Below are 23,219 nucleotides of genomic sequence, written 5' to 3' on the forward strand. Positions count from 1 at the left end.
ATGACCAATAGGTCTAATAAATGGCTGTATACTCAGCCATGTTAAAAAAAAGGTATATGGCAATAGTGTGCGGACATGTTTAGTGTCAGAAGCTTCTGTAGGAAACCATAACCCCTGTGCGGGTCGGGACTATCATTCACGATATACAGCCGCTACCATCTCCATGGAAACAAGCATCCCATAATGGCGCTTCACCAACCGCCGTCTCTTTCAGTCCTCTCTCCCCGTGACGTCACGTCGGCCGCATTCTCTCACTCAGACAAAGACTCAGACAGAAGGGGCGGGGCTCTTGGTTTCCCCGCCAACTAGCAGCGAGGTTTGGAACGCAGACGCACGTCACGCATTGCGTTCCAGTTCCCTTCGCTATGCCGGGGAGCATATTTGTGATTTCAGCCGCACTTAAGCAGCGCTGCTGATTAGAGCCACCTGATTGGCTCTTCGCCACCACGTGACTACACAGCGTGCACGCGGATTGCCTTCAGCAGCCGTGCACTACACACTACACTTAAGCAGCACGGGGTTAGGTTTAGGGTAACCCCAACCCTAAACCTAACCCTAAACACTAACCCTAAACCTAACCCTAACCCCGTGCTGCTTAAGTGTAGTGTGCTGTGCACGTCTGCTTAACTGTAGTGTGTAGTGTACGGCTGCTGAAGGCAACCCGCGTGCACGCTGTGTAGTCACGTGGTGCCGAAGAGCCAATCAGGTGGCTCTAATCAGCAGCGCTGCTTAAGTGCGGCTGAAAACAGAAATATGCTGCCGGCGAACTACACAAAGTGGGCGTGTTGGCTCCAGTGCGTGATGATATCATCACTTAGCCCCTTACTCTACTCTTCTCCCCCTCCAGCACCGAACCGAACCGGGATTGAGAGTCTTACGTCATCAGCTACGTCATGGGGGTGAGGAGGGAGGGGAGAAGGGGCAGTAGAAGAGGTTGGGGCAATTATCTGGTTATGGCAGGAGGGTATTCGATTCTGGCGTGTAATGGGCAGTTGTGGTGGCTGGTACAGGGTGGACTCCCATCCTGGATATGGAGAGGGGGCTTTAACCTGGCTGGGGGGGGGGGCAGAAATCTGTGCGGGTCCTGAAGTCTTGGCATGGCAGTGTCTGTGAGGCTGATACAGGGATGGAGAACTAATATGCTCACCCTGTGTGTGTGTATGTATAGTATGTAGGTGTATATAATATATTATTGGTTGCTATGGGCAAGACCCTCATTGTTGCACTGTGATACTTTCATTGTATAGTCTTATCTATATATCATATATTGAAAGTAGTGCAGTGCAGAAATGGGGGGGGTCTTGCACATAACAACCAACTAGGGTCCTGCCAGAATAGTTTCTGGAAGATAGAGCTTGGATCTTATTGTTTGCTATGTGCAAGACCCCAATTTTTGCACTGCCCTACTTTCATTATATATGATATATAGATATTAATATATAATAAAAGTATGGGGGTCTTGCCCATAGCAGCCAATAAGATCCAAGCTCTAGCTTCCAGAAACTATTCTGGCAGGACTCTATGGGTAACTCCAATCTTGTGTGCTAATCTGTTAGCGGGGTCCGCTGCCGTGGATGTGTCTGGTTTTGGGTTATGTGATTGGACCTGTCATCTCTGAGCAGCACCATTAAGTGTTGTTAGGGGTGGGGAAGCCGGGTGATGTGTGCTTTTATCTGGCGGCGTTTCCCTCTGAGTTCGGCGTGCGGCACGAAAATCTGACTCTTCAGAGTCCTGCGCTCTGCTATGTAATCTGTATGGGATAGCGCAGGACCTTGGATAGTGTCAGGTTTTCACCCCGCGCGTGGACTGCACTGGGGGTGCGGGTGAGTATAGGGCCTCTTTCCCACGGGCGACAGCAATATCGCTGCTACAAGATTGCTGCAATATCGCTGCTATGTACGTGTGATTTTGTAGCATCAGTGATGCTTCTTGTCTTGTGAAATGTCGCATCGCTGCGACCCACAATTTTGTCGCACGATAAAATTGTGAGAAATTTAATAGGAGTTTCTAATATTAAAAATGTATCGCATGGCACGGAAATCGCAAGTTCCAGCGATGCGTTAAACAAGGAGGCTCCATAGGGAAACCTGGGCTACAAAACATCGCAAATCATGGCGATATTCAGCATGCCGCAATTTTTTAAATATTTTTTTTCTAGCAACATCTCAGACAAAACATTGCTAATGTGAAGGTAACCATGGGCTTCACATACATGTGTTTTATAGCGCTATCGCATTGTCAGACAAATCGCACGATTTTGTAGCCCGTGTGAAAGCGGCCTAAAACTTACATCCGCGCACAGAGGTGGCAGGTTCTACTTAATGGTCTGTGTGCTTCTTCTCTGCAGCCGTAGGACAGATCCATGGTGGTTTGTATAGGAGTGCTCACTTGTAGGGTTCCTGTAGTTCGCTCTCCTCTTCTGTACCTCGTATTCCTCTCTACAGGGATGTTTGAACACCTTTCACCGCTTGGGCTACGTTCACACAGGGTGGATTTGCGATGGAAAATATCCAGATTTTCCGCAGTGGCAGATCCACAGCGCTTTCATGTACCTACTCCCCTTCTTCCTGCCCGTCTCTGCATCATGGCATGGAACACTCATGGGTCACAATGCCATGGCTAAAAGGCCAAGAGAGACTGCTGGGGAAGTGAGGAGAAGGTGGGCACTTTTTTTGTCCAGATCCGTATTTCAGCCATGTGTGAACAAGCCCTTAAAGGGTATTCCTAGCTCTGTTTTTCATGGCCGAGATGGGAAAGCCCGGAAATTCTGTTCCAGCCGCCAGTCAGAAAGAGACAAGCACTTAGCGCAGTACTGTGTTTGTAGCTGTCATTGAAGTGAATGGCAGCTACGGAAACAGCCTAGCGCAGCTCGCTACGTTGTTTACGTAACTTGGGGTAACAATGTAGTGCGCTGTGCTAGGATGTGTCCGTAATTCCCATTCACTTCAATGAGGGATACAGAACTGCCTAGGTGCTCAGCTACTTACGTGAACTCTGGCTGGGTGTCTAGAAGCCATGGCAGCGGTTTCCCTTCTCAGGTATGAAAAGCCAAGATGGGAATACCCCTTTAACCCCTTAAAGGCACGGCCTATTTTGGGCATAACGACACAATGATTTTTGGGGGATTTTCATCTCCACTTTTCAAAAGCCATAACTTTTTCATTTTTCCATCAACACGGCCGTATGAAGGCTTGTTTTTGCATGGAGAACTGTAATTTTTATTGATATTATTTTTGGGTGCATAGACTATATTGTAAAACGTGTATAATTTTTTTTTTATTATAGCTATTTTTATTTTGCCATTTGATTTTTTTTTTTTTTAACAGCGTTAATCATGCATCATAAATGACACAATACGTTTCCGCGGGTCGGTGTGATTACAACAATACCAAAATTCTTCCTTTCTTTTTTTTTTTGAGGGGGGGGGGGGGACCACTTTTCCACAATAAAAAAAACCCAACTTTTTTTTTTTTTTTGAAATTCTACTTCTTTCTAAATCGCTACATTCAAAGTCGTATAACTATTTTATTTTTCCTTGGATGGAGCTCTGTGAGGCCTTGTTTTCTGTGTGACGAACTGTGGTTTTTATGGGTACCATTTTGGGGTACAAACAGCTTTTTTTGATGACTTTTACTGCGTTTTTTATTGGGCAAAATGAAAAAAATAAGCATTTTGCCTCAGCTTTTTAGGTGTTTTTTTTACGCTTTTTGCCGTGCAGGATAAAAAGTATGTTCAACTTGTTTGAGTCGTTATGCATTCGACAATATCAAATATGTGGCATTTAAATTTTTTAACATTTTTTTTTTTTTATACACTAATGGGGGGAAACGCACAAAAACTGGGTTTAACAATTTTTTTAACACTTTTTATTTCTCTGTAGGGTACCATACCGCCTATGATCGCTCTAATAAAGCATTGCAGGACTTCTGTCCTGTAATGCCTTATCGCTAGCAATAGCGATCAATAAGCAATGGCAAAGCAGGACGCCTTTGGCTGGCGTCCTGTTGCCATGGCAACCTGTCAGCCCTCCGTGATGTCATCGTGGAGGTCCAATGATGTCACAGAGGGAGCGCCACCAAAGATGGGATGAGGAAAGGGGGTGCCAGACTACTACAGAATAGGCACTAGAGCTCTGACCTAATAGAGCGGAGTTAAAAAGCAGCCAAGGAGCAAGCACAGAGGAAAAATAAACTAGCAGGTAATCCTTCCCTGTAGGCGTTAACTTGCATATAGCAATTTTGAGCTCTTGCTCAGAGGATCACTTTAAGGGTCCTTTCACACATAGACGCGGCGGCTTGTCACGATTTTACTTTAGTTTTCAGCCATGACTCCCTGCGGTCGACAGCGTGTCTTAGCGCACACCATCATTGTGATAGGGTGCACTAAACAGCCAAAGACAGAGACAGCGCTCAAAAATCGCGACGCTGGAAAGCGCCGTCCAGCATCGCAATCAACTGTGGCCCATTGATTTCAATGGGAGCAATATACCGTGGTGTTCAAAACGCCACGTCAATCACGGTAAAAACGCCCGTGTGAGAAAGCCCTTGGGGTGTCTTTACATGGGGCGGAAAGATGTGTAAAAATGCCATAACTCCATTTGGTACAACAATTCTGCATAAACCTTCTAGTGGTCCTGTGCGGGGCTTGTCCTGGGAATATGGACTGCCAGACGCTTTGTATGGCATCCTGTAACTTAGACTTGCCAATAAAATTGCCTGTGTTTGCTTGTATTAGGAAGGTAAGCGATGGCACAGATCTTTCTGGAATTTGTCACTGTACGTGAATAACAATGGCGCTATGGCGGTACTGCTACTTTGTATTGATGCTGAGCGCTTTTTACTAACTATATGTGTTTTCACTTGGTCTTCAGAGGAAATCTGTACGGGCAAAAGAGAAAAAGCAAAAGCGCCAGGAGGAGCGCGCTGCCATGGCTGCTGTGTGTGCCAAGGTGCAAGCGGCCAATCAAGTAAGCTGTGTGGCTTATAAAGTGTCTTTTACCTTTTTTTAAAAAATATATATTTTATTCCTTATCGCCTTACCTGGGACCTCTTTCTTAGCTTTGTTCCTTTACGATTCCTTTCTTCAGCTTGGTGACCCTCTTGGAGCCTTTCCAGTATTCAAAAAATTTGACAGAAATGGGTAAGATGTGATGTAGAGAAAACCAAATGTTTTTTTCTTAAACAAGTTTTGCCATTAAAATAAAACACTGGGAACTGCCCAAAATAAATTGGGTCCTATTCGCTTCTCCTTGGGCCTCGGGAAGCAGTTGACAACCTGGTGGTGGCATCTGGGTAGATGGGTGCGCAGAATCACTTAACTGCTGCAGCCAAACTCCTGGCATCATAAAATGTGCCCTAATGTCAGGAGTGTTGACGGTGATGCTAAGGCCTTTGATTATCCGTGGGGATCATGTGTGTTTCTGCCCGGCCTGTATACTCAGAAGCCACCACCGATGCCATTGCCAGCTGCGTTGAGGAGCCCAGGAAAGGCTAGTATATCCTTGTTTATTATTTTAGGCAGGACCCAGCTGGAAAACGGTATTCTTGTTTTAATGACAAATCCCTTTAAATCTGACATTTTTGCTGACTCTTATTCACCCTTTACATTCGTAGGTTGAATTTGACTATAGAGTGCTGCCGAGTAACGGATTTGGACCAGAAGACCATAGATTGGGCCTTTGAACTCACAAAAACGAATATGCAGCTTCTGTAAGGGTCTCTTATGTAATTATACGTCTCTATGGAAATATCTCCCTTAATATAGTGAATTTTATTACGTTCAGTATATGTGTACCTGTTGTAGCTTTTTTTTTTTTCTCTTGCTTACTCAATATTAACCCCTTCACGACAGAGTATATGAACTTGGCCCCTGGAGAATGTATGTAGCAGGCTCAAAATCTACATATCTGGTGTTAAACAGCTGTCACCAGCCAACAATGGCTGCGATCAGAGAGAGCTCGAATTGCAACCATTTAATCACTTAAGTGCCATGATCAATGTGTTGCCTGTGGCTGGTATACTACAATACAGAATACCTTATAATCAGTCGGGATCCAACCTTCGGGTCCCCCCACCGATCCTGAGAGTAATGAGGCAGCATAGCTGATTTAGTGCTGTCTCTCCTTCTAAAGGCGCATTTACAAAAGATGGCTTTTGAGCGATCATTTTGCATAAGCTGCTACTTGGTACTAATGCGTATTAGTACCAATTAGTAGCATGTGAGCTGCCAGAAGCTGTATTCAGGGAACAGACCACCCGCTACTTCCTGATTACATTCCCTTTGTTCTGCTGGCGGGCTGACAGCTGAGAACAGCTGATACAATGAAATCAGCTGTTCTTAGCAGTCCCCTGGCAGAACACAGCCTGGAGTCCATTTTATCAGCTCTTCTGCTGAAGGACTGTTTTCAAGCCGAACTGAAAGTTGTCATACGACTGAAAAATGGGCACATTTACACACCACGATTATCGCTCAAAAGATGGCTTTTGAGCGATAATCTTTGTCTAAATAGGCCTTCGGTCTTTCCTGCACATAGATGCATCTGCCCACACGGCCGTGCAAGGAACTGCAAATGGCCCCACTTGTTTTAGGCAAGACTCTGATCATATAGGGATGGCGTATCCTAGTGATGTGCTAGCACTTTATAAGATGGGGAAAAAACTTTAAAGTTGTTCTTACTTGTTTTTCTACATCTTTTCAGCTGAAGTGCACCCTATTTATGCCTCTTTAGAAAACTGTTATTTCTTATTTAGTTGCATTTTCCTCTGTCAGTCTAAGTTATGCGTAAATATGTCATCGTAGTTATGAACAAAGCGAATGGGGATGGAAAGAGAGAGAAAAACGAGAGGAGTTGACAGATGAACGTGCCTGGTACCTTATTGCCAGAGATGAACTTAGTATGCCTGTTGCTTTCGTGCACTTCAGATTTGACGTGGAGTGTGGCGATGAAGTGCTTTACTGGTAAGTTACATTTAAGGAGTTTTCCATGACTGAATCTTATCACATGTGAATCGAACATGTCCTAAAGACCAGCTTGTATTAAAACTGCTTCCCATCACTTTGGGGAAATAAAGATCCACAGCTGACAGCCGCGGCAGGGCATCGCGAAGTTTCTCCTATTTTCAGTTGGAGACCTCGCATCGTGTGTACCTAGCACGTGGCGCGATACTGCCGCCAGCACCATTGAAAACAATGGGCGATGTGAGGGCATGCCCAAAGATAGGACGTGCCACAATGTGTATGAGCTCATTCAAAAAAATGAGGTTCATATTCATGCGTCTCGCATTGCACAAATCTTGCCCAAGATTGTTGCTTACCAGTCTTTTTAGGGGTCTCCAACGTTTCTGCAATTTACCCTATGTTGTTAGGTACAGAGCTTCTGTAGGAACAAGGACGTTTCCTTAGCAGAAGAGCTATCCTCACAGCCGGCTCCAGTGCTCTCAGAGGCTGCAGGCCGACAGAGTGCATGCACTGTGATAACTATCTGCACAATTTATAGGATCTGTGTGTTTGTATCTGTGCACATATTGTAGTGGCTTTTCTAACCATTTCACCAGAATGTGTCTGAGTGTCTGAATCATCCTGCTAAAGCTGAGGGGCTGACATTCAGCTACTGCCTCCCTGCTGATTGAACCAGGCAAAGTGTTATACAGCATGGGAAGTAAGGGCAAGAAAGTGCAGGACAGTGTACTATTGGCAGAACGATGGGCTTGCTACACGTCCTTTCCCTGAAAGTGAACTGCAAACAGCAGGAAAATGGGGAAGACCACCGAAAAATCAGAACTTTAACATGAAACGGGGTGCAAATAGCAGCAAGTAAGAGAGTAAGGAGTATCTGGTGTAGTTTAGAAAACTGAGGTATGCTTTAGGACTCGGGAAGCTTTATGTTATAGCACCCTCTTGTGGTAGAGTGTACAAATGACTTTTTTTTTTTTTTCCCCCAAAACGAGTCAAGTCCATTTTTAAAGATTTTTGCGACTTATGATGCAGTACAACTTCTTTTTTCGTCTGTTCACGTGTCTACTACAATGTTTCAGCATTTTATAAAAGGCAACCCGTCCCTAGGTTTGTGCTGCTTGAATTACAGGTGGTGTGAACACGAGACATGTTTATAAGACACATATGCCTGCAATACATTATGAAATACAGTGGCGTTTCATAATAAACTTGCTCTGAAAATTCACTCTAAGGCTGTTTTCACACGGCTGAGATTTGCACATTGTGAGACAGACAAATATGAACCCCCTTCTTCTGATTGAGGTCATACACACGTGCGATTTATTTAGGTGAACACAGTGCAATGCGAGGTCTCCCATTGAAAACAATGGCTTCTTCCCTGAAGTGATGCAAGGCGGTTTTGATATAAAAACACCTTGCACCTACAGGGATATCGTATGTCAGCGAACGTGATTCCGCTCGCCAACATATAATATCCCCTCAGATACTAGACGGGTAGCGTGACTGTCCTTGTTGCCTATGGCAACCAATCACAGCGCAGCTTTCATTTTACCTCAGCAGTTTGAGAAATCAAAGCTGCATTGTGATTGGCTGTTATGGGTTACAAGGACCTCTTACTGTTTAGAAATTTTTGCTAAATGAAGACTGAGTTTCTCTGCATTGATGTATTTGAGGGTCATTAAACCTCAGTGTTTCAAATAGAGAAGATAATTTGTAGTAATCCTGTATATTTCACAAACTATAATAAAGCCCTAACTATTGAAAATAAAGTTATAAGGAGTGGTGCAGCATGTGCTAGTGTTAATGACAAGGTGTTGGACTGTGCAGAACAGCATACAGACCTCAGCAATTAAAGGGTTAAAAAGTCACTCTGCTCAGTAACTCCATGTGTCTTGTATTTTTCTCCTAGTTATGAGGTGCAGCTAGAAGTCCGTGTCCGCAGGAAAGGAGTGGGGAAATTCCTGGTACAGATCTTGCAGTTGATGGCAAATGGGTAAGTTTAATCCTGTTTTTCCCCGAAAGTAAGCCTTACTCTGGTTTTCAGGGGAAGCTTGAAATATAAGCCATCCCCCCAAAATAAGCCCTAGCTAATGTACGGGGGGGTTGGGGGGAGGGGGGGAGCATCAATCATCACCTGGCCCGTGGCATCTGAGTCCCACGCGATGATCCCCGGTGCTGTGGTCAGCTGCCGTGTCCTCTGCGTTGAGATCTCGTCTTCTTTCTGGTGACAGGGCTTTCGATACCCCGCCTCCAGCAAAGGGAGCGCTGTGAATGGATGGAGCGCCAGCCATTCTAGGAGAATGTTTGTTTGTTTTTAAGGATGCTATAATAAGTGTTTGTTTAATGTCATATGAGTGCTAGAAGAAATCTTGTGTATTTGGAACTACAGTTGGTAGACCAGCTGTCATTAGACAGCCGAGTCCCCGCTCCACGTGGTACGTGACACTCATGCCGGCCTTAGGCCTCATGTCCACTTGCATGCATGGATTCCATGTGCTAAATCCCACAGCGGAATCCAGCTGTGCCCGCTGACTTGGAGAGAAATACATTTTCTTACCTTTCTGGATCCAGCGTGGGTCTCCTCTGTGCCGTCCGGATCTTCTTTTTTCAGCACGGTGGATGCGTGCCAGTGATATGCCCGATGGATGCGTAGTGTAATTTATTTATTCATAGATATTTTTTTTTTTTTTTAAATCTGCTGCGGCTGTACCACGGATCGGACGGCTTCCATTGACTTCAATGGAAGCCGTCCCTACGGGATCTGCAGAAAAATGGAGCATGCCGGGACTTCTTTCCACGCGCGCGAACCATATGCGGGGGGGGGGTGAGAATCACATCCGCATGCTTTAAATTGTCTTGCGGATGCTAATGCCTCCCTAGTTGTGGATCTCCTGCGCGGGTGCCACAAATCAAATCCGCCCGTGGACAATTGGACCTTGTTGTGTCATAAAAAGATACATGCGTTGGAATAAGGTCTCTTGGTGACTGCCTTAAAAAGACATATTGCCAACCACTAATGGGTTAATGTTATGCAGTTCCTCATGATCTAATGACTGGCATAGCTGTGGCGTGTAACTTTGCAGATCTAGCGTTGTTCTGGACTTTCCCTCTAGTATCCTTGTTTCTGCATGTTTTGGACACCACCTTCTATTACCCGGCCATAGCAGTCATCACAAGGCCTTCAAAAAGGCCACACAGGCCGAACCGTCGCTGTCTTTCTTTTTCATCATCTGCACTGCATTATGGTGCCAAGCCTTCTGTTTTCTGGACCTGCTGTCACCTTGTGACATAAACCATAGCATTAGTACTGCGCATAAATATACTTTTCTGCTCTCTAAATTTGGGTACATTTAGTCCTAAAGTTATGTGAAAAACAATTGGCTCACAAAGTTTACATTTTGTTTGCAGCACACAAATGAAGAAAGTTGTCCTTACAGTCTTTAAACACAATCACGGTGCTTACCAGTTCTTCAGAGATGCTTTACAGTAAGTCCTTTTACTATTTTTGTCTTCACTGCCTGCCTCTCACCATCTAATATTTCTTCCTTCCCCCTCTTGCTCTAAGATTTGAGATAGATGAGACCTCTCCCAGTGTATCGGGCTGCTGTGGTGACGACTGCACATATGAGATTCTGAGCCGCAGAACAAAGTTTGGCGATGCCCCCCATTCCCATTCAGCACAGTGTGCTGGCTGCTGCCATTGAATAAAGATGTGGATTGATACCTGGGGACTGTGAAGGATCATAATGGACAAAATGTCTTTTATCTAATGGTTTTTTTGTTTTGTTCTTTTGTAATTTTTTTTTAATTTTTTTTTTAACTTGGTGATGATAAAATGCAGCACTATTGTGGACATGCGTGTAACATGTCTCTGTTAGTCCTTTTAGTGGTAAATAAATTCTTGTTTTGACTTCATAACGCTTCCGTTGATTTATATTCTAAGAGACGGGTAATTTGTTTTTTTTTCCTTTTATCTTAAAGGGGTTGACTCATAAAACAACTTTTAATCTCTGAGCTGCTGAGACCATCAACTGATGTGTTGGTAGAGGAAGATCCAACCAGTTGTGCGTCTTTCTGGTAGAGCCCATTTGACGTTGGGATTTCTCATTACCTAGTGATATTACAATGACCTGTTTAGATGCATTCACTAAACATTGAAAACCTCAACTAAAAAACACTTTAGCTCACACGTAGGATATTAACATAAGCCACTCTCAATGGTGTGATGTTACCAGCTGCAACCAATGGTTATAAGCCTTCAGGGACGTTATGATTGTAAGTCATTGCACCGATGGCTTGAAGCCATTTAGAAAAAAAATCTTGAGCATGGGAAATGATGTAGGGTTGGAGCCAAAGAGGGCCGTACGCTACATAGACAATGTATCCTACCTCCTGGTACTTCATTCTCATTTAAAAGGTCCACCAAGTCTTCAAAGTCTCACTAGTCCACATTAGCAAGACTGCTGCAGAAGGTTGCGCATTAAAGACTCTTAAGGACAAGCTTCCTGCAGAACAGTAGGGAATTTTAATAAAGACAGACTTATTCTGTGTATGCATGGTTATAGAACGCCCTTTGGCAAAACTGACCTCTCATCCTGCGTTAAAACCTGTAAAGACTATGTTCACGTGTTACTGATTTGCTACAGATCTGCAGCTGATTTCACACTTTCAACTTTAATCGGAGTGACATCTGCTGCAGCTCTTCCCCAAAATCCACAACAAAATGTAGCAAATTAGTGATGTGTGAACACACTCAGAGATTAATGATCTCCACAAAGTCACTTAAGGTAAGTAGTATTTGTGTTGTTTCTGACGAGTATCAGGTGGAGGAGCCCGATGTCCTGGTCCCCTTTTTCCTTTGACTTGCGTTCCCCTGTCTTGTGGGCTGTCATAGTTGTTTTTGACATTAAAAAAGGAAAAAAAAAATGTCTACTACTGTTGTCCCTACCTTCAATGTCATTATCATAAGAAACGAATCCCCTTAAATTGCCTGTGTTTCCAGATATAAATTGCATTCCTTGCATATAGTCTATTCTGTTCGACTGTTTCCTTCCCCCCCCCCCCCCCCCCCTGTAATTACATCACTTTTACATGGATCTAAGATATCCTTGCGTTTGCTTAGAAATGGCTGTACTTGCCTATTTAATAACAAATTGATTCCAAAGTGTGTATAATAAGTCTTTATTTAAATAGCACCAACATATTCTGCAGCGCCCACAAGACAGGGGGAGCAGAAACAAAACCACAGTTATTTGTAGTAAACGATGAAGACAGCAGGGGTGAGGGTCCTGCTCCAATGAGCTTACATACTACAGATAATGGGGTGGTACAGAAGGTAAAGGGGCTGGAGATGTGCCACAGTATGGTGAGGTGGAGAGTGTGGGATGCTATACACAGAGACAATAGTCACATTGAGCCATATAGGACCTGAATCGGTATGACTGCAGGGGGCAGTTGATGGTGGCTAGCAGGGATTGCAGTCAGTAGGACAGGGAGCATGTTTTTAGGCGGAGTACAGAGAGGTTTGGTTTAGGAGATATGGTATGCCTCTCTAAAGAGGTGCATTTTTAGAGTACGCCTTAAGTTTTGTGTGTCGGGGATAACCTGGATAGTTTGGGTTAGTGCGTTCCAGAGGACTGGTGCTGCTCTGAGTCTTGGAGACGGGAATGAGAGGTTTGGGTTAAAGGGGTGCCTAATCTGATTTAGTTAGTGGTGCGGACTGGCTGGTGGATTGAGATGAGAGAGTGCGTTGCTGTGGAGAGCTTTGTTGATGAAGGTAGTTAGTTTGAATTGGATTCTGTGTTTGACAGGTAGCCAGTGCAGTGACTGGCACAGGGTAGAGGCGTCCGAGTAGCAGCTGTTCAGGATGTTGAGCCTGGCTGCCACATTTAGGATGGTTTGGAAAGGGGAGAGTCTGGCGCAGGGGAGGCTGATCAGCAGCGAGTTGCGGTAATTAAGCTGAGAATGGATGAGGGCAACAGTGAGCGTTTTCAGCGTGTCCACGGTGAGAAAAGAGCGGATTCTTGAGGTGCAGGTGACACGTTCAGGCGAGATATTGGATGTAGGGCATAAAGGAGAGATCGGCATCCACTATAACACCAAGGCAGCGGGCGTGCTGTGGTGCCACATACTGAGATGGAGATGTCAGGATGAAGTCTGTTTAGTAGAAGGCAGAAACATGAGTAGGTCCGTTTTTGAGAGGTTCTGTTTTAGGTAGAGAAGACATAGTGTTAGAGATAGCAGACAGTTGATGACGTTCTGAAGGACCTGTGCTGTGATAAGAGTTGTATAACTGGGTGTCGTAAGCATAGAGCTGGTACTGAAAGCCAAATCTGATGGTTTGTCCCATGGGGTCTGTGTAGATGGAGAAGAGGAGAGGGCTGAGGATCTTTGCCTGTGGCAGCGATTGTTGATCATAATCAAGAAACATAGAAATAATGCATGAGCAGTGGGATATGCCAGCATAGGTGGAGCAAACCTAAAAGGAGTTTGTTCACAGAGCTGATTGATCACCAATTTCTTAAAACAATGGCCCACAATTAAAAAGGCAGTGCCATCAACCAGGTTGGACACCTCACCCTGATAGGTGTACCTAGGGTTAGGAGACCCAAGTGACTTGATTAGAAGGCCTTGTCTGTGGCACAACCTGGCGGTATTGATTTGCTGTAAAAGTACACATCGTGCACTGGAACACCGGCATCTTTGCAGCTATTTTGGTGCCTGATAACACACACGCTCTAAGACATTTTCTGATACCCTCATCAATTCTCCCTCTCTCTTTTACACGCCAGCTTAACTGATGAAGAGGCCTTCTATCTTGAAACACGTTTTATTGCTGGGATTTTACTACCAAAAAATTAGTACAGTCATTAGTTGTGCCATGAACCAGGTCATTTAAGGGTGCTAGTTTAGTGCTTTCCTGAAACTGCTGGGCAGTACTTGTGAGTGCAGGTGCTATCCAGGAGTTATGGATATTATCAATAAAGTCGTTAAATGCTGGGCGGACATTGTCGGGAAAATGTAAGTGTTCGTGCTCATGTAATAGCAACCTAAGGGCTGCTGTAACTTCCAAAGCTGGAAAACCTTTCAACACCGGCGCTCAGACTTGGGATCTTAACATAAGACCGGCCCAATGGCAAGGGTGGTACGACTGGATGCACCCAAAGGTTGAGGGGCTTCAGGATAAAAAGGCTCATTTATTACACATCAGTTATTTATAACATGTCTGTGTTGATGCTGTACATGAGGTAAAGGCCCCTGGTGCAAGCACTGGGTCTTATGGCGATGTCAAATCCTGCCAATTTTTTGGCAGACTGTATTTGAGTGGTTGTTTGCCATTGCTTTCCCCAGTCATCTTTTACCCCCCTCAACCCACCTTTCACTAAAATTTAGTGACTTTGTGAAAGGTGTGCTGTTACACCACTTTCCTAAAAAAGGGCATGGCTTGGCATCCCCGGACTGACACATTTATGTATAAGTTACTCCAGAAACTGGTGTAAATTGTACCAGAAATCTACGCGCAGCTCCAGCTTTCTGTAGGCACATGCGGTAGCTGAGATGTGCATCTTCATATATCGGCCGCGCATCGTGTGTTGACTGAGATGATCTAAAGAGGGGCGTGTGACATAATGGTTTTTATAATTCTCCCTCATACTGGCTTATGAATTTGACTAAAGTATTTCGATGTTTTGTGCACCTTACCTATTGTAAGGTGAGCTGTCAGTGGATGTTCAGAATAAAAAGATGGTACTAATCTTGTGTGAGAACGGTGCAGAATTAGTGGCAATATGATTTAGGTTTGTACATAAGCGTATGCTAATGGTAATTATATATATATATATATATATGTGTGTGTGTGTGTGTGTGTGTGTGTGTGTGTGTGTGTGTGTGTGTGTGTGTTCATAGATTCAAACTGTAACAAATCTAAATGTCAACCCCCTCCCTTGGAATTCATATGTAGTTCTAAATGTTTAATCTGCCCTACAGGGCTTAAGATATTACTACTTCAAAGTGTAGTGCTACCTAAAGTGATGCTACGCATGTGTAATTCTATTGCATCCCATCCTAAGGGCTCATGCTCGCTGAGCGAACATATATTAGGTCTTTGTGCCATCTGTATATTTCACGGACGGCACATGGACCCATTATAGTCAATTAGGTTATACACGGGCGGTCAGTTCATGTAAAACAACTTGCAGCATGTCCTATTCTGATCCTTATCACAGACTAGAATCGGGCATGCAATGTCTACTGCACTCGGCTCTTGCACAGTATACAGACGTCTATCCGTGTACTGTGCGATTCGAGTTGCGTCCGAAAATGTCTGCTACAATTGCCATAAACCCATGTGCTTGAGCCCTAACGCTTGATTCACACAAGCATGTGTATTTACGTGCACATTTGCATTGCGTTTTTGCAGAACTGGCATTGCGTATTTGTGCATGCAAGTGTGTGGTTTACTGTATTTCTTTGTGCATGCACATCATGTGCATTTGCACGCATAAAAAAACACAAGCTCGCTCCCAATCATTGCTATGGACAATTAAGTTAGTTCAATATGTGCTATTTTTTTTTTTTGGAATGCTTTTTTTGTTTGTTTTTTGTGTGACTGAAATGCACCCACAAAATATGTGCATGTGTGCCTATTATGTGCACAAATACATCTTGTATGCTATTGCTTGCTGTTCACCCTTAATTGCTAAGCTACACCTGGACTTGCAGCTAAGGCCTGGTAAGGATTGTCAGCTGCTCATGTATTGGTGTCGTTAGTGAGCTGCTAGCTCTAAGACAAACCCTTTACCTGGCCCAGCTGTCCAATATCTGCTACCTCCTCCTTTGTCCCCTAAGGATCAGCATATTGCCTGTATCAGGTGTGAGGCAGCTGCTTGTCTCCCTATGGTAGTAAACATGTTGGCCTTTATTTGCTGATGGGGATATCCATGTTACTGCCTTGTGATTTTGTGATATAATTGTTTTAAACAGACAAGTCCAAGACTCTCATATCTCACACAGCCTGAAACTTGCAACAAGTAAGACCTTTGAAATGTATTAAAAGTTTAGCTTTATTTGTAGGAATATGAGAAGATCTCTGTGATGGCTAGTGAACCATATGATGAATTGGACAATACAATAAGATAGGTAGTGAACTTAGAAGCATTTCCTGTGCACAATGGAAGGACCAGCCTCATCGTATTCTTGCTTGCTGATCCACATCTGTTGGAAGGTGGACAGAGAAGCCAGGATGGAACCACCGATCCAGACAGAGTATTTACGCTCAGGTGGTGCAATGATCTGGAGAAAAGGAAATTACCAAAGGCTATTAATTCATTGAGAGAGAACCTTTTGCAAGTAATTGAAGAATGCATATTGTATAGAAGCGCCTGGTCATCAATACAAGGAGGATAAAATGGTCTGACTAGTTGATACAACTTCTTATACCTTACTTAAAGGTCTTTTAATGTTTACGTTGTTTTGTTTTTCAATGGGTGTAATTGCTTTGTCAATGACTAGCATATTTTAATAACCCCATGTACTAAAGTATACAGAGTTTATGAACTTGGTATGGAGAGATAATAAAGCAAATGGGACAAGTACATGTATTATACACGTGTATTTAATACATATGCAATATGTGTGCTGTGATGATTACCTGTTTCCCCGAAAATGAGCCCTACCCGGATTTTGAGGGCAGGCTTGAAATATAAGCCCTACCCTCAAAATAAGACCAGGCTGCATTACATTAAAAAAATCAATACGTTACCTAGCAGGCTTGAACCACGTCCCTCCCGCTGCTCTCTGGGGCTGCAGCATGCTTCCTCAAGTCCTCGGCTGCCCACAGAAGAGCACTTCCTGGTTACGGGATTCATAAATCCTACCTCCAGGAAGCGATGGCTCTGATTTGGTTCTTGAGCGCTGCTCAGCCAATCAATGGAGCGCTTGATGAACCAATGTGATGGCTGTGATTGTTCACTTGAACGCTACATTGATTGGCTGAGCAGCGCTCAAGAACCAATCATAGCCATCGCATTGTGAAGGTAAAATGTATGAATTGGAAAAATCAATGCTGCGGCTTAGGGACATGGACTGGGCCTGCTAGGTAAATATAATAGAACATCCCCCCAAAATAAGACATAGTGCCTATTTGGAGCTTAACTATAAGACAAGGTCTAATTTTTGGGGAAATGCAGTACATATAGCAGTTTTCGAAACCTTACCTTGATCTTCATAGTGCTGGGTGCCAGGGCTGTGATTTCCTTCTGCATACGGTCAGCAATACCAGGGTACATGGTGCTACCACCAGACAGCACATTGTTGGCATACAGGTCCTTGCGGATATCAATATCGCACTTCATGATGGAGTTGTAGGTGGTCTCATGGATACCTGCAGATTCCATGCCTAGGGTGGATCAAAATCGGTAGTATGAGATCAAAAATATGGCAACAAACTAAAACTTAGCACAGCTGTAAGTGTGATGAACATAGCTGTCCTCTTACCGATGAAGGATGGCTGGAAGAGGGTTTCTGGGCAACGGAACCTTTCGTTTCCGATGGTGATAACTTGACCATCTGGAAGTTCATAGCTCTTTTCCAAAGAGGAAGAGGATGCAGCTGTTGCCATCTCATTCTCAAAGTCCAAAGCTACATATGCCAGCTTTTCCTTGATATCGCGAACAATTTCACGCTCAGCTGTAAGAAGAGGGATGGTACATGATTACAGTGTGAATTAGTAAACCCTTAAAATGATGACATGTAATCTAGTTAGAGGCAAAATGACTTTACCCATTGTTAATATCAATAGATTTTATAAACACTATTGTAAAATACACTACCCTACTAAAAAGAACTCTACATCTGAGCAAGAATAAAGTAGTTATTCATGTATGTTAATACAACCCCCAATTCCAAAAAAGTTGGAACTCTGTGTAAAATGTACAGAGATGTAAAAAAAATACAATGATTTGAAAATCTCATGTAATCCTATTCTATTCACAATAGAACTTAGAACACACATCTAAAAGTGAAAGGGATTGCATTTCATAAAAATAACTCATTTAGAAATCGATAGCCACAACCCATCTCACAAAAGTTGCGACAGGGGTATGTCTACCATTGTAAAAAGAAGAGGGGATGCTACACAACAGTCTGTAAACATCTAGGATGTGAGGAGTTTGGGAGAGAAATGTTAGCCCATCCTTGTGTGATGTTTTCTATTAGTGAGAGGTCTGGACTGCAGGCGGATAGTTCAGCACCCGGACTCTTCTCCCGAGAGGCCATGCTGTTGTGATGGATGCAGTATGTGGTTTAGCACTGTCTTACTGAAGTATACAAGGCCTTCCCTGGAAGAGATGTTGTCTGGATGGGAGCATGTGGTGTTCTAAAGCCTCTATATACTTCTCAGCATTGATAGCGCCTTTCAAGATGTGTAAGCTGCCCATGCCATAGCACTAATGCTACCCCATCCCACCAGAGATGTGGGCTTTTGAACTGTGTGCTGATGAGCTGGATGGTTTCTCTCCTCTCAAGTCCACTGGAACATTTTTCTGAAATTGTTTGACAGTTTTCAGACGCAGTTTTTCACGGATTGGTGAACCTCTGATCATCTTTGCTTCTGAGAAACCCTGCCTCTCATGCTCTTTTTATACATAGTCATGTGATTTATTAGAAAGTTAACTCTCCAGTTGTTTTTTATTAGTACCACTGACTTTTCCAGGTATTTATTAACCCTGTCCCAACTTTTTTTTAGATATATTGCTGCCATCAATTTGTAAAATAGTTAACTTTTTAAAATTAAATGGAAAAATATCTCACTATGTGTTCTATTGTAAATTTAAAACAGTTATATGATATTTCTGATTCATTGTACCTTTTTTTTCTTTTTCCTTGTAACATTTATTTACCTTTTTACACAGCGTCTAAACTTTTTTGGAATTGCAGTTGTACTTAATGGGGCCTCCCTTGGCTCTGACATCGGCTACTTTCCGTGATACACTTCAGCTGATATTTCCCTCTATTCATCCTGGAAACCTCTGGCGAGCTTTTTCAAAAACTATGCATTAGGCTGCCTACAATGGTGCAAGCAGCGACATCACTGGACAGTTGAGCTATGGAAGAATGTTCTATGGAGTGAGAAATTATGCTACTCCATCTTCAGATCAGATGGATGTACCTGGCTGGGAAGGATTCCTGGGGTATGCCTTTTGCCTAAGTGTATTGTGCCAATAGTTAAGTAGAGCAGAGGTTCTATTCTAGTCTGTTTTATGTGGCACGGTCTTAGTTCGTTGGTTGTAGTGGCAGGAACCATGAACACTGAGATGTGCCTTCACATTCTGGAAATGGTCGACAATACTTCCAACATGACAATTGAAGATATGGATGTTGCACAACTGAACTGGTCTGCAGAGAATCCTAAGTGAACATCTTTGGCGCGAACTGAAACACTGGGTCAGGAAATATGAACAGCGTCCATTTTCTTTGAGAGAATTTGCCAGACGTTTGCAGGATGAAGAGTGGGGGAGTACCAGCTGGAGTGTATCAGATGTTAGTAGAAAGTATGCAACGGAGAGTGTCCGATGTCATTAGGGCCAAAGGAGGCCCCTCTAAGTATTAACGTGTAAATACTACTTTGATTCTTGCTCAAGTATCCAATTACTTTTAGTAGGATAATGTACTTTGAGAATTGATTATAAATTATATTTTTAGAACTTAGCTAAAAGAGACTCTGTCACCTATTTTTAGCCCTATAAGCTAAAAGTGGGTGAAGCACTAAGTCTGGGGATATATACGTTATACTTACCTTCCCCGGTGTCAGCGCTGGAAGCTGCGTTCAATGCATTGAACAGCGCTGCTCAGTAGTCTAACCATTATAAAATTAGAACGGGTAGACTACTTACCGATCCATGCACTGAGCAGCGGCTTCTAGTGCTGATACTGGGGGAACAATGGGGGAGGTAAGTATAACACTTACATCTCCAGACTCAGCGGATCACATACGTTTAGCCCATAAACTTAGCTTAAAGGACTAAAAGTAGGCGAGAGTCTCTCTAAGGTTTGGTCTTTCATTATAGGGGTTTTCCAGCTCTTAAAAACTCATGACCTATCTGTTTCCTGCTTCATACAGAATAACAGCTGGCCCAGACCCCCACTGATCACATATTGTAAACCTATCCTGTAGATAGGTCATAAATTTTTAAGAACTTGAAAAACCCCTTTAAAATAAGCAGTCCTTACCAGTTGTGACAAAAGAGTAGCCTCTCTCAGTCAAGATCTTCATGAGGTAGTCAGTCAGGTCACGACCAGCCAGATCCAGACGCTGGATAGCATGGGGCAGGGCATAACCTTCATAGATTGGGACGTTGTGGGTGACACCGTCTCCAGAGTCAAGCACAATACCTGTTAAGAGAGTAAAATTATTAATTATACATATAAAGATGAATGAAATTTAGATAATTATGTATTTTGAATTGTACACTGTTATGTGCCCAGTAATATCCAATACTCAACTATTTTAAGTTCATATTGTGGCTCTCACCTGTGGTACGACCAGAGGCATACAGAGACAGCACAGCCTGGATGGCAACATACATTGCAGGGACGTTGAAGGTCTCAAACATGATCTGTGTCATCTTCTCACGGTTAGCCTTGGGGTTCAGGGGAGCCTCAGTGAGCAGAGTGGGGTGTTCCTCTGGGGCTACACGGAGTTCATTGTAGAAAGTGTGGTGCCAGATCTTTTCCATGTCATCCCAGTTGGTGATGATACCATGTTCAATTGGGTATTTAAGGGTCAAGATACCTCTCTTGCTCTGTGCCTCATCCCCAACGTAGGAATCTTTTTGACCCATACCAACCATGACACCCTGGGGAGTAAAAATGGATTTGTGAGAAGAAAATTACACATGCAAACATCTAATTGTTATGGAATGACTAATGACTGAGTAAAATATACTCTAGCTAAAAGGTTATTTTCAATTAAGCAAATCAGTCTGACTTCTCACTGGTTTGCTTGAATGCAGAAAATATATACAGATTCAGATTTGGATCTGGAAAGTTTATGGGAAGATACTAAAAACTGGAGGTTGAATGGAAGTTTCCCAATACTAAAGGCACACGGTTTTACTGTACATTGTACACCATGTGGTGAGACCTGACAAAACATTCACTCAGGGCAAATGTTTTCAACTCCAGGCATTGTTCTCGGATGACCAAAAATTTTAAAAAATGCATTTTTCCACATGGAACATCTTCATTTGAGATAAAAGGATTTATGTTGCTAATAGATGACAACTTGTGAAGTGAAAGTGGTGAAAGTACTGTTTATAACATTATATTTAAAAAATATTGGTTGCCAAGCCTGAGCATCAATCAAAAAGATTGCTTTACAGCTAGACTATATTTTATTTTATTATTAATCAAGTTTCACCTAAAAAAGTGAGCGATAATTGTAAAGGTCTAAAGATATTACCTGGTGGCGAGGACGTCCAACAATGGAGGGGAACACAGCACGGGGGGCATCATCTCCGGCAAAGCCAGCTTTCACCAGTCCGGAACCGTTGTCACACACTAAGGCGGTGGTCTCCTCGTCGTCGCACATGGTGGAGTTTGGAGAGAGGCTATTAACGGAGCAAAGAAGAAATACACTTAAGTAACAGCAGAGGCTTTGACACGATCAAATAATTATATTTCACCCTGGTCTGGCTGTTGCACCTGTTCTGCCTCCGGTCCCACCTGCTCCTTTAGCGCAGTTGTTCCTTACTGTTTTAACACAGCTGTTTTTCTCAAGAAGTAGTAGTTAAAACTTTGGCAAGAGCAGTATAAACCTAACTCCTTGCCATGCATTATTAATATTTTACAGAACGTTTAGGTGGGTAATATTTTAACCACAACGGAAGCTTATGTCATAAATTGAAAGGACGGTCGTAGGAAAATATGGGGATTTCTATATTTGACTTACTAGACTAGCATTTTTTATGTAGTTTATTGAGCCAAAGTCAGATGTGGATCGAGGTGGAAGATGTGTAAGTCCTTGCTTTTTATTTCCCACATCGTTTGTATCCAGTTATGGCTTTCACTCAAAAAACACTATCAAAAATTGCCACAAAAAACTGTGGAAATACCACCACTAGTGTGGTCTTACATCATTTCGAAGCTGCAGTTTTGAGCCAAAGTCAAACCTGTATTCAAAAGAAATGAGAGCTATAAAGAAAGGACTTCACCTTTCTGCTAAAGCCATTTAAGGCATTGGGTCAAAAACAGCATTTTTTTAATTGTTTTTTTTTTTTTAAACCTGTGTGTGAACCTGCCCTAAGAACTAGTCCATGTAGGGCAATTTTGATAGAGAAATAATTATTGTAACATCTGAAAGTATGTGAATCTGTTACTTAGTAGCAGAATAAAGGGATGCTCTGCAGTAGATGGGTTGGTGTCATACAGGACTTACCTTGCTGCAGCAGTGTTGGCAGAGATGTAGCTGTGAGCTGGAAAGTGCTATACACAGCCATGTATTTATATAGGTAGCCCCTGTAGTAGTGGTCAGGGAAACCCCACACTCACTCAGTACCATATTTGGAGAGAAGCCAGGACTGGCCAGCCTTGTGAGGTTCTGAGCTGGGGGTCTGAGTACTAACCATATATAGAGGGGGTCTCCCTCCCCCTAAGCCTGTATAGAGCTCACACTTACACATGACTATTCCTGGATAAAGAAGCCAAGAGGCTTTACTTAGAAAGTGCTGTGTGTGTATGGATAGAGATCTTCTGTATTGACAGATTTGCAGATAAGATTAACTGCTCTAGCAATAACAATTATTTAACAATTATAATTTACAAGCTAGCAGTGTAATTAACAGTAAGTATTCCACATTATTATAGTATTATGCAGGCCGCTGTATTTTATAAGTTCTGATAAAAGTTTTGATAGGCTTAATATCAAGCTATAAAGTATCAGTAACATCAATAGCCAATTGCACTATAATGTTCACTACGCAGTATGGTACCTTAAAACTAGATATCATGGGGGGACTTTATCTAGGCATTTGCAACAAAATTCTGGCAAAAAAAAAGTTGCACACTGCATTTGCATCATATTTTTGATGCAAATGCAGCAACTTCTTTTCATTTTTACACGCTACGCGAAAGGAAATGTGACCTTATGTGTCCTGAAAGATTTACTAAAATTTACACCCTAAATTAGCTTAAAGAATAGCGCTAATCTATGCCAGCTCATTGCCATCAGGAATATATTTCTCTATATTGACTGATGTTAATGTTGCACG

The 23,219-nt window shown here is 43.0% G+C and overlaps 2 protein-coding genes across 2 annotated transcripts; one reads left to right on the forward strand and one right to left on the reverse strand.

Annotated features, from left to right (window-relative positions):
* Positions 1 to 770: 770 nt before the first annotated feature.
* On the forward strand, positions 771 to 10,872 carry NAA40 (N-alpha-acetyltransferase 40, NatD catalytic subunit). Its single transcript, XM_066583981.1, has 8 exons — positions 771 to 899; positions 4,871 to 4,966; positions 5,087 to 5,139; positions 5,613 to 5,708; positions 6,799 to 6,957; positions 8,864 to 8,947; positions 10,363 to 10,440; positions 10,520 to 10,872. The coding sequence occupies exons 1-8, from the start codon at positions 894 to 896 to the stop codon at positions 10,656 to 10,658; spliced, it is 711 nt and encodes a 236-aa protein (XP_066440078.1). The 5' UTR covers positions 771 to 893; the 3' UTR covers positions 10,659 to 10,872.
* A 5,126-nt stretch (positions 10,873 to 15,998) lies between these two features.
* On the reverse strand, positions 15,999 to 22,493 carry LOC136582035 (actin, alpha cardiac muscle 1-like). Its single transcript, XM_066582783.1, has 7 exons — positions 22,388 to 22,493; positions 21,413 to 21,560; positions 20,483 to 20,807; positions 20,182 to 20,343; positions 17,449 to 17,640; positions 17,169 to 17,350; positions 15,999 to 16,245 (listed from the first exon to the last, which is right to left on the reverse strand). The coding sequence occupies exons 2-7, from the start codon at positions 21,539 to 21,541 to the stop codon at positions 16,102 to 16,104; spliced, it is 1,134 nt and encodes a 377-aa protein (XP_066438880.1). The 5' UTR covers positions 21,542 to 21,560; positions 22,388 to 22,493; the 3' UTR covers positions 15,999 to 16,101.
* Between the last annotated feature and the right edge of the window lie 726 nt (positions 22,494 to 23,219).

This window comes from Eleutherodactylus coqui, chromosome 11 (assembly GCF_035609145.1).
Source record: "Eleutherodactylus coqui strain aEleCoq1 chromosome 11, aEleCoq1.hap1, whole genome shotgun sequence".
NCBI lineage: Eukaryota > Metazoa > Chordata > Amphibia > Anura > Eleutherodactylidae > Eleutherodactylus > Eleutherodactylus coqui.

Bases quoted from the DNA above. Each gene is read 5' to 3' on its own strand.
- NAA40 (XM_066583981.1), top strand. The intron at 5,140-5,612 runs GTAAGATGTGAT...TTACATTCGTAG, and splicing joins AAAAAATTTGACAGAAATGG to GTTGAATTTGACTATAGAGT. The intron at 5,709-6,798 runs GTAAGGGTCTCT...ATGTCATCGTAG, and splicing joins AAAACGAATATGCAGCTTCT to TTATGAACAAAGCGAATGGG.
- LOC136582035 (XM_066582783.1), bottom strand. From the start codon at position 21,541: ATGTGCGACGACGAGGAGACCACCGCCTTAGTGTGTGACAACGGTTCC. The intron at 20,344-20,482 runs GTGAGAGCCACA...CTCTCTTAACAG, and splicing joins TGCCTCTGGTCGTACCACAG to GTATTGTGCTTGACTCTGGA. The intron at 17,641-20,181 runs GTAAGGACTGCT...CTCTTCTTACAG, and splicing joins CTACTCTTTTGTCACAACTG to CTGAGCGTGAAATTGTTCGC.